Source organism: Mandrillus leucophaeus, unplaced genomic scaffold (genome assembly GCF_000951045.1).
Source record: "Mandrillus leucophaeus isolate KB7577 unplaced genomic scaffold, Mleu.le_1.0 Scaffold267, whole genome shotgun sequence".
NCBI lineage: Eukaryota > Metazoa > Chordata > Mammalia > Primates > Cercopithecidae > Mandrillus > Mandrillus leucophaeus.
This window is the reverse complement of record NW_012102776.1, coordinates 1620788-1632104: the sequence shown is the minus strand read 5'-3', so window position 1 is coordinate 1632104 and position 11317 is coordinate 1620788. Positions and strand designations below refer to the sequence as shown.

The following is an 11317-nucleotide window of genomic DNA, read 5'->3' as shown; positions in this document are numbered from 1 at the left end:
CTAAGGAATGTTGGTTTGTGATTTATTTATTTATTTATTTTTGAGATGGAGACACTCTGTAATCCAGGCAGGATCACTGCAAGCTCCACCTCCTGGGTTCAAGTGATTCTCCTCTCTCAGCCTCCCAAGTAGCTGGGATTACAGGCACCCGCCCCCAAGACCAGCTAATTTTTTTTGTATTTTTAGTAGAGATGGGGTTTCGCCGTATTAGCCAGGCTAGTCTCGAACTCCTGACCTCGTGATCCACCTGCCTCAGCCTCCCAAGTAGCTGGGATTACAGGTGCCCGCCACCACGTCTGGCTAATTTTTTGTATTTTTAGTAGAGATGGGGTTTCGCCGTATTAGCCAGGATGGTCTCGATCTCCTGACCTTGTGATCCACCTGCCTCGGCCTCCCAAAGTGCTGGGATTACAGGCGTGAGCCACCGTGCTCAGCCCCAGGAAGCTGTCTTTTTTAAGGCAATCCCATGTCATTTATCATCCATGAAGTTTGATTTGGTTCATGGGAAACAAGAACCTTTGCTATTGGTGGAGGTGTGGTCTACTCCTAGTGCAGCCTTTTAAACTTAGCTGATGGGTAGATGGAGCTCAGTCATAGTGTCTTCCTTTGTTCAGGCTTGAATCAAATCGTACTATCTGTGTCCATGTAAGTCCAGTAGATGCTTGTCCAGCTCTTCAGGTAGTGCCCTGGAAGCCTTCCCAGGCTGGTGTGAGGTAAAGGATGGCATTCTCCTCTTTTCCCCTGCCATAGACAGAGGACAGAGTGGACACCCTGCACACCGACACCCTCCAGCAACATATGCGCCTCAGATTCTTCAACCTTAGCTTATCGGAGGCTGGAGGAGACTGAGTGGCCAAGATGGGCAGAGTTAGATAAAGCTTCACCCCTTGCAAGTCCCGCATGGATTGTCCGTTCTACATCTCTGTGCAGGTGTTAACTGTGCCACTCCTAGAGGTGCCAGTCAGCATTTCAACAGTTAAGGGAGAGGAAAGAAGACCGGAGTTGGGATGGTATCATTTGCAGAGGAAAACAAGTGACTGTTTACTTACTACAGAAGACTGGGTCATCTGATGTGAATTCTGAGAGCATCCTTGCATTTCGTTTACACTTTTAAGCATCAGGAAACACAGTTGAATGCAAAATTTCCTTTGCCTGTTTTGTCAGTTCATAGAAATTGACAAAATTTTTTGTGTCTTTAGCACATTTGGATTGACTTAGCGGAGAACTAACCTATTATAGCTTCCCGTTTTTGCCCACGTAACTTTGTGCAGTATCTCTGAAGAATGTTTTATTATACCAGAGCCCAGGGGGAAGGGAGTGTGTATGTGTTGAATCCAAAAGCAGTATCATGCCCATTGTTTTATTCCGCAGGATCATTCTGTTCTAAAGATATGATATAAACGTTGGTTCTTTGCTGTATTTAATTTCATTGCAATAGAATCCATTCAGCATTTTAAAATAAAAGGTGATTATTTTAATGTTAAATTCTATTACTTATATCTTTATAGAACATTCAGACTTGAATAAGAAAAGATTAGTTCAAGGTCATTTGAACTTAGTGCATTTGTATTACCTACTTAGATAATTTTTATTTATTCGCCTATGTAGTATAAAAAGCATTAATTCCTTTGGCCTTATTAAGAAAATAGATCATACTCAGTAGAAGAGATCACAGAGACCCAAAGTTGAAGAAAGTAGTAGAAATGTCAGTAGTAAAACCTGATACGCAGGTAAGCGGCACTATTAAAACCAACTTGTTTTGACAGTTAAGTCAAAAATAAGTAATAGTGGGGGCCGGGCATGGTGGCTCAAACTGTAATCCCAGCACTTTGGGAGGCCAAGGCAGGCAGATCACCTGAGGTCAGAAGTTCAAGACCAGCCTGGCCAACGTGGCAAAACCCCGTCTCTACTAAAAATACAAAAATTAGCTGGGCGTGGTGGTGTATGTCTGTGACCCCAGCTACTAGGGAGGCTGAGGCAGGAGAATTGCTTGAACCTGGGAGGCAGAGGTTACAGTGAGCAGAGATCGCAGGCACCACACTCCAGCCTGAGCGACAGAGCAAGACGCTGTCTCAAAAATAGTAATAATAATAATAAATACATATGGGGCCAGGTGCAGTGGCTCACGCCTGCAGTACCAGCACTTTGAGAGGCTCAGGTGGGCGGATCACCTGACTTCAGGAGTTTGAAACCATCCTGGCCAACATGGTGAAGCCCTCTACTAAAAATACAAAAATTAGCCAGGCATGGTGGCACGTGCCTGTAATCCCAGCTACTCGGTAGGCTGAGGCACGAGAATCGCTTGAACCCAGGAGGCGGAGATTGCAGTGAGCTGAGCTCGTGCCACTGCACCCCAGCCTGGGTGACACAGTGACACTTCGTCTCTAAGTAAATAAACAAATACCAATCTATGTATCTTTCAAGAATAAGGCCAAAATAGTTGTGGCAGATAGGATAATATATGAAGTACCACTTTTGGTACTTGGCAGCAGTGGTGGGGCAAGGAACCCTAAGGCATTGGTACTGCTCTCACTGGGGGAAAGGAGAAGGCAGTGATCCCAGCACTTGGGGAAGCCGAGGCGGGCAGATCACTTAAGGTCAGGCATTCAGGACCAGCCTGGCCAACATGGTGAAACCTCATCTCTACTAAAAATACAAAAATTAGCCGGCATGGTGGCAGACGCCCATAATCCCAGGAGGCCAAGGCAGGAGAATCACTGGGACCCGGGAAGCGGAGGTTGCAGTGAGCCAAGATCTTGCCACTGCACTTCAGCCTGAGTGACAGTGAAACGCTATCTCAAAAAAAAAAAAAAAAAAAAAGAGCATTAACAACATCAGTACCTATTTGTTTTTGTTTACATCATACCCCACAAAAAAGAAAAACTCAGTTTCAGGTATGAGCGAAGGTATTGTTTGAGTTGTGTATTTTAAATCACTAATTTTTCTTTTCATATCAAATTGACTTTTGGATTTTTAAAACTTTCACAGATAGTTTTAGAACTGTCCTTCCAGCTATGGGAAATCATTACTACCAGTATGACAGCTAGCCACATTCTGTGATGGTATTTCACTTCCTAATGCATAGGGGGAAGTTGGCTTTACTCTTACAAAGAATAATTCACTTGCACTTCTCATTCTACCAGCAGGGTTAGAAACATGCAGCTACTGAATTTATTGTCCTCAAAGCCCCTTAGAAGGTATAGCAGAGAACTGGAAATTTAAAAACCATTTTTATATTCATTATCCATCCATTCAATAGGTATTTGTTGAAAGCCTACTATGTGATATGAAGTATGTTGAGATGTTCAGACAGAGATGATTAAGACATGTCCCTGCACTGAGGGAACTCAGTCTTCTGGGGTTTTTGTTCTTCATATTTTCCCCAAAATTTCTAACTTTATATAAATTTAGACTTGGTTTCTGTTGAGTCTTTAACTAGTTTGAGACATTTTATTGCAGTATAGTGCAAAGTATTAATGGGCTAAGTATGTTAAATGCTGCTGTATTTGTAAGATCTCTTGCTTTGTCTGTGACCATGAAAGTCTCAGTGAAATGGGATCTTATTCCCTAAATCATAGCTCTGGTTTTAATGTTTCTTGATATTATTGCAGAGACTCAACATGTGCCTTCCAACCATACAAATGAAACTTCCAACAGTACTACGAAACCACCAACTTCAGTTGCCTCAGTCTCCAGCAGTATGACAGTCACCACCATGAAACCCACAGCAGCATCTAATACAACAATACCAGCGATAGTCTCAACAAATATGACTTCTACCACCTTAAAGTCTACACCCAAAACAACAAGTGCTTCACAGAACACATCTCAGATATCAACATCCACAATGACCGTAACCCACAATAGTTCAGTGACATCTGCTGCTTCATCAGTAACAAGTATGTATTAAAGCTGACCTGTTTTTCCTATGCTGCAAGTAAATGCCACGTTTAAGTCATTATTCTGTCTTTCAAAAATAATATAGAAACTTTATATGCCTAGATTTTCCTTAATTCCTAATTAAATGTTCTTCACGCAGAAAATCAGAGCGCTTTAATTAGTGTTTAAAAAAAAAAGCACCTAAAGCCCTTTTTTGTTTTGTTTTTTCTAATTACAGTGTTTAAAAAAAAAAGCACCTAAAGCCCTTTTTTGTTTTGTTTTTTTCTAGTCACAACAACTATGCATTCTGAAGCAAAGAAAGGATCAAAATTTGATACTGGGAGCTTTGTTGGTGGTATTGTATTAACGCTGGGAGTTTTATCTATTCTTTACATTGGATGCAAAATGTATTACTCAAGAAGAGGCATTCGGTATAGAACCATGTAAGTTTTGAATGGCCAGGACTTTTAAAAAAAATTGTTGTTGCACATCTTTAATTATGATAAAATATCAAGCCAGTGTTCATCTCAGGGATGAATAATTGATAGATTTATGAGTTACATTCCCATTAACCCTCTTCGCCCAAAGTAAATTATATACAAGCTTGTGATTATAATTATTTGCAAATGAAAATGGATGTATGTACTTACAAAAATGTATTTTTACTAGTGTCAAACATACTTTACAAGAGACCAGAGTTAACTCACCCTGAAATTTTCACTTACTCATACCACTAATCATAAGAAATACCAGTTCTCAGCAGGCGGTTGACTTAGTATGTCTGTGTCTGTTGTGGTACTAAATAGCATCCTTGGTAAAACCATGGCTTTTGCTTTCCATGACAAAGACAAACAAAAGAAATTCCTCTGACACCCTCATTATCCCTGATAATTTAAATGAGTAGTTAGTATAAATAATATAATTTATCATTTTATCTATAGCAAAACTCTCTTTATAAATGTGCGTTATCAACAAGACCCAATCAACAAACCATGTTTACCCTAAATGTAGCTCTATAGGTCTTATGGTTTGAGGACATATCCAAAATTTTGTTGCTCCAATAGTCCTTTTTGTTTATGTTTTTTGAATCTTACATGTTGTCTTAGTTCACGCTGATACAACAAAGTATCACACAGCTGGGTGCCTTAAACAACAGACGTTTATATCTCACACTTCTGGATGCTTGGAAGTCCAAGATTAGGGTACCACCATGGTTGAGTTCTAGTAAGGGCCTTCTTCACATGGCAGAAAGAAGGCTAGCTAGTTCTCTGACCTCTAATTGTAAGGGTATTAATTCTGTTCATGAGGGCTCCACCCTCATGACCTAACTACCTCCCCCAAGGCCCCACTTCAGAATATCATCACACTGGGATTAGGGTTTCAACATATTCATATTGGGTGACACAAACATTCATTCCATTGCATATATGCAAGAGCTAATTCACTTTTTTGATTGTTAATGTATGTAAATACCGTAGAACAGATGACTGTTTTCCAAAATATGCCTTGTGGGTTAACATTTGACATACATGTGTCCCACACACAGAGTTCCTATATCAAAAAGTTTGGGAAATGTTCAGTTGACTAAAGTAAACTAAAACAGTTTACTATAAGACTTCTCTAAGCCTTTAAAATGTTGATATACATTATGATTTTCCAGGATGGAATACAGTATGAACTGTTTCCCAAGTTTTTAACCAAAATACTTGTTAAATGATTAAATCCCTCCCCCTGCCCCTTTTCAAGGGGAGCTAATACTGTCTATCTCTTGGAACTAGTATTGTGTGGAATACATTTTGGGAAATGTTGGACTAGGCCATTGGAGGGAATCTTCCAGTTTTGACACTACATATGATTCAGTACACATAAAAGCAAATCAAACTTCTTGATATATTTGTAAGAAGTACTAAATAAGAACATGGAAGTTTCCCAGAATTTCAGTTTATTGATATAAGCTCTTAAACAAACATCTCATCATAAATAAAAATTGGATCTAACAGTTACATTACTAATACTTAAACAAAAATGATAATTTAAGAACAGATTTTTTTTTTTTTTTTTTGAGATGGAGTTTCCCTCTTGTCACCCAGGCTGTGGAGTGCAATGGCACGATCTCATCTCACTGCAGCCTCCACCTCCTGGGTTCAAGCTATTCTCCTGCCTCAGCCTCCCCAGTAGCTGGGATTATAGGTGCCTGTCACCATGCCCAGCTAATTTTTGTGTTTTTTGTAGAGACGGGGTTTCACCATGTTGGCCAGGCTGGTCTCGAACCCCTGACCTTAGGTGATCCTCCCACCTTGGTCTCCTAAAGTGCTGGGATTACAGGCGTGAGCCACCATGCCTGGCCTTAAGAACATATTTTTAAAAGTTATATTTAAATGAAGTTGCATTGCATGTATTTATCCCATCAAACTCACTTTAGCTTCCAGGATCAAATGAGATCAGACACATTCACAATGGTGTGGCTGTAGGCTGAAACTCATTTTAAAAGAATATCAAGGTGATATTTTGTCAGATTAAAGGCATATTCAGAAACGTTCTTTTTTAAGGTCAATACATGAAAGAATACGTAAAGGAAACTATAACTAAACAGAGTGCTTTGCAGTGGGCAGGTTTGGGCAAACCTACCCTTAAAAGTCTGAGGAAGCTAAGAGGCCAAAGGAAAAGAGGCTGACATACCCAGTTTCTCAGAAACTTTTTTTGGGGGAGGGGGACATGGTCTGGCTCTTTCAACCAGGCTGGAGTGCAGTGGTACTGCAACCTCAGCCTCCTGGGCTTAAGTGATCCTCTTATGTCAGCCTGCTGAGTAGCTGGGGCTACAGGCATGCAGTACCACACCGGGCTAATTTTTAAATTTTTTGTAGAGATGGTGGTCTCACTGTTTTGCCCAGGCTGGTCTCAAACTCCTGGGCTCAAGTGATCCTCTGTTCTGACCTCCTAAGTGCTGGGATTATAACCATGAGCCACTGTGCCCAGGTAGAAAGAAATATTTAATAGGGACTTACAAACAGAAGCTATGTCTGTGTCTGTGATCGCAGCAAGACAAGATGGGTGGATCCCCATGCCATAACCCCCATATCTTTAACCACTACGGTATACTGGATACTTAAGGAACTTTACACAGAACAATGACAATTTTGATTGTGCAGCTTGAAATTGTTCTAATGTTACTTAACTAACAAATAGGAACGTAACTAGTCTTGACAGAAATACAAAACAAAGTAATTGTAACTTTTAATATATTACAGAGATGAACATGATGCCATCATTTAAGGAAATCCATGGACCAAGGAAGGAAGACAGATTGATGCCGCCCTATCAATTAATTTTGGTTTATTAATAGTTTAAAACAATATTCTTTTTTTGAAAATAGTATAAACAGGCCATGCATTTAATGTACAGTGTATTACGTAAATATGTAAAGATTCCTCAAGGTAACGGGTTTGGGTTTTGTAATAAACATCTGGAGCTTACAGACAGTGAATATAATGGTTTATATTCACTTTTAGCAAGCTCATAGTAAGACAAACAAGTCCTATCTCTTTTTTTTTTTTTTTAATGGCCGGGGGTGGGGGGGCATTGGTCACATATAACCAGTAATTGAAAGGTGTCATCACTGAAAGTGCCATCTGGGCATACAAATAAGGAGTTTGTCACAGCACTCAGGATTTTGGGTATCTTTTGGAGCTCACAAAAAGAACTTCAGTGCTTTTCAGAGCTGGATGTATCCCGATTACTGATGCCACACAGAAATTATACAATCAAGTAAACCAGATCTGAAGCATAGTTTAAGAAAAACATCAACCTTTTTTGTGCTTTAAACTGTAGTAGTTGGTCTAGAAACAAAATACTCCGAGAAAAAGAAAATTTTCAAATGAAACCCAAAATAATATCTGTGCTTAACCCTGTTAGGGATCCATTGGAGCATTAAAGAGCGTATTTTTTATTAACTTCTTTTGAGCTTTCAATGTTGATGTAATTTTTGTTCTCTGTGTAATTTAGGTAAACTGCAGTGTTTAACATAATAATGTTTTAAAGACTTAGCTGTCAGTATTAAATAATCCTGGCAATATAGGGAAAAAAAACACCTAGAAGTTAGATTATTTGCTACTGTGAGAATATTGTCACCACTGGAAGTTACTTTAGTTCATTTAATTTTAATCTTATATTTCATGAATATTTTAAGAACTGTAGAGCTGCTTTCAATATCTAGAAATTTTTAATTGAGTGTAAACACACCTAACTTTAAGAAAAAGAACCCCTTGTGTGATTTTCGAAGGAACATTTAGAATTCTGTAGAGTCAAAACTGTAGCCTAATGCTGTGTTTATTAACCCAGGGATTGTGGGACTTCCCCCAGGCTACTAAACCTGCAGGATGAAAATGCTGTATTTTCTTTCATGCACTGTTGGTATTACTCAGAGATTTGGGGAAATGACATTTTTTATACTAAAACACCAACATATTTTAGAATAAATTCTTAGAAAGTTTTGAGAGGAATTTTTAGCAGGACATTTCCTCCTTCCTGATTTGGATATTCCCTCAGATCCCTCTTACTCCATGCTGAAGGAGAAGTACTTTCAGATGCATTATGTTAATGGACAGAAAAAGCACAGTATTTGTAGAGACACCGGTATTAGCCACAATGTATTTTGGAGTGTTTTCCGTTTCACAGTTTATATTCCAGCACTCAAAACTCAGGGTCAGGCTTTAACAAAAGAGAGGTATGTAGTCACAGTAAATAGTAAGATCGCATTTCTATCTCAGAGGGCCAAAGTAAATCACACCAGTTTCTGAAGGTCCTAAAAATAGCTCAGATGTCCTAATGAACATGCGCCTGCATTTAACGGGAATACAATAAAACTACTGTGGTCAGCTTTTGTTTTGCAGAGAATGCTAGATATTAAGAATTTTGAAATGGATCATTTCTGCTTGCTGTGCATTATAACCAATAATCTGATGAACATAGAAAAAAATTATCCAAAATATGGATACGATTGGATGTATGTAACATACAGAGTGTGGAGGAAATTTTCTGAAAAATACATTTAGATTAGTTGAAAGAGATGTGGGCTGATGGCTGAGTTGTATGTTACTAACTTGGCCCTGACTGGTTATGCAACCATTGCTTCATTTCTTTGCAAAATGTAGTTAAGATATACTTTATTCTAATGAAGGCCTTTTAAATTTGTCCACTGCATTCTTGGTATTTCACTACTTCAAGTCAGTCAGAACTTTGTGGACCGACCTGAAGTTTCTTTTTGAATACTTGTTTCTTTAGCCCTTTGAAGATAGAAAAACCACTTTTTAAGTACTAAGTCATTTGCCCTGAAAGTTTCCTCTGCATTGGATTTGAGGTAGTTTAGTTATGTCTTTTCTCTGTATATAAGTAGTATAATTTGTTACTTGCAAATACCAGTACTTTCAATGCAGGGTTTTTTGGTTGTTGTTATCTATAAAAATTGAGGGAAATGGTTATGCAAAAAAAAATTTTGCTTTGGATCACATTTCCTAAGCATAAATTTACCTTCCTAATTATGTTTACTTAGGAAAATGCTCAATTTTGCTTGCATTCCTTGAGAATGTATTTATTTGAAGATCAAAACAATCCAGATGTATAAGTACTAGGCAGAAGCCAATTTTAAAATTTTCTTGAATAATCCATGAAAGGAGTAATTCAAATACAGATAAACAGAGTTGGCAGTATATTATAGTGATAATTTTGTATTTTCAGGAAAAAAAGTTAAACTCTTCTTTTCTTTTTATTATAATGACCAGCTTTTGGTATTTCATTGTTACCAAGATCTATTTTTAGAATAAAATTGTTCTCCTTCTAAAATTTTAAGTGTGTGATTTTGCTTTATTTCATGTTTAATGAAATTTCATTTTCAAGATAAATAGAAAACGCTCAAAATAAAAGGGCAGATTGCAAGTGTGGTTGTCTGGGTAAGGAGCAGCAGCACTACCTGGGAACGTGTTAGAAAATGCAAATTCTTTGGCCCCAACCCAATTATGTTGAGTTGGAAATTCTGGGGTAGAGCTCAGCACTCTGTTTTTTTTAGAAATAGGGTCTTGCTCTGTCACCCAGGCTGGAGTGCAGTGGCACAATCATAGCTCACTATAACTTTGAACCCCTCGACTCGGTTCAAGCGATCCTCCAGCCTCAGCCTCCTGAGTAGCTAGGACTGCAGGCATGCACCATCACACCCAGCTATTTTAAAAATATTTTTTGTAGAGACGGGGTCTCGCTGTGTTGCCCAGGCTAGTCTCAAACTTCTAGCATCAAGCGATCCTCATGCCATGGCCTCCCAGAGTGCTGGGATTACAGGACTGAGCCACTGCACCTGGCTAGCAGTCTATTTTAATGAGCCTACCATGTGATTCTGATGTACACCAAAATAATGAGAACCACTAAAAGGATTTTTATTTGCAGCTGCTGCAAATAAAACTCTGGACAGAGTTTTAAAAATTGGTATACTAATGGTAGAAAATTTATTCTCTAGATAAATCAGTTACAAATGCATTAGTGTATGGTATTTTCAACAGTCTTTTTCTTCTTTAAAAGTAGATATAATTTAGGCTGGATGCAGTGGCTCACACCTGTAATCCCAGCACTTTGGGAGGACAAGGCGGGCGGATCACCTGAGGTCAGCAGTTCGAGACCAGCCTGGTCAACGTGCGAAACCCCATCTCTACCAAAAATAGAAAAATTAGCCGCCTGTGGTGGCGTGTGCTTGTAATCCCAGCTACTGGGGAGGCTAAGGAAGAAGAATCGCTTGAACTCAGGAGGTGGAGGTTGTAGTGAGCCGAGAGCACACCACTGCCCTCCAGCCTGGGTGACAGAGCAAGACTATACCTCAAGAAAGAAAAAACGAGATATAATTTGTATCTGAGAATGGATTTAAATATTATAGACAACCAAGGTAAAATGATGGTGTCTTAAGAAAAAAAAAATTTTTTTGAGAGTGAGTTTTGCTCTTGTCACCCAGGCTGGAGTGCAATGGCATGACCTTGGCTCACTGCAACCTCCACCTTCCAGGTTCAAGCGATTCTCCTGCTCCAGCCTCTCTAGTTAGGATTACAGGTGCCTGCCACTATGCCCAGCTAATTGTTGTATTTTTAGAAGAGATGAGGTTTCACCATGTTGGCCAAGCTGGTCTTGCACTCCTGACCTCAGGGGATCCACCCACCTCGGCCTCCCAAAGTGCTGAGATTACAGGTGTGAGCCACTGTGCCAGCCAAAAAAAATTTTAAGTATCCTCCTATAGTCAAGCTCTGATGTCAGATTGCTTGGGGTTAAGTGCTTCCTCTACTATATACTAGCTGTATGACCTTGGGTAAGTTACTCCTCTTACCCTCCATGTCATCTGTAAAATGGGGATGGTAACAGTACTTACTGCACAGAGTTATTGCATGAGGATTATATAGGATACTTCATG

General features: G+C 39.2%; 1 protein-coding gene across 1 annotated transcript in view; it reads left to right on the top strand.

Moving 5' to 3' along the window:
* Positions 1-9717, top strand: part of TMEM123 (transmembrane protein 123) — a 61326-nt gene extending 51609 nt beyond the window's left edge. Inside the window, exons 3-5 of the mRNA XM_011984396.1 lie at positions 3612-3899; positions 4169-4322; positions 7128-9717. Coding sequence (XP_011839786.1) covers positions 3612-3899; positions 4169-4322; positions 7128-7152 — 467 coding nt within the window. The 3' untranslated portion in view covers positions 7153-9717. The remainder of the gene's footprint in view (positions 1-3611; positions 3900-4168; positions 4323-7127) is intronic.
* Positions 9718-11317: the final 1600 nt, after the last annotated feature.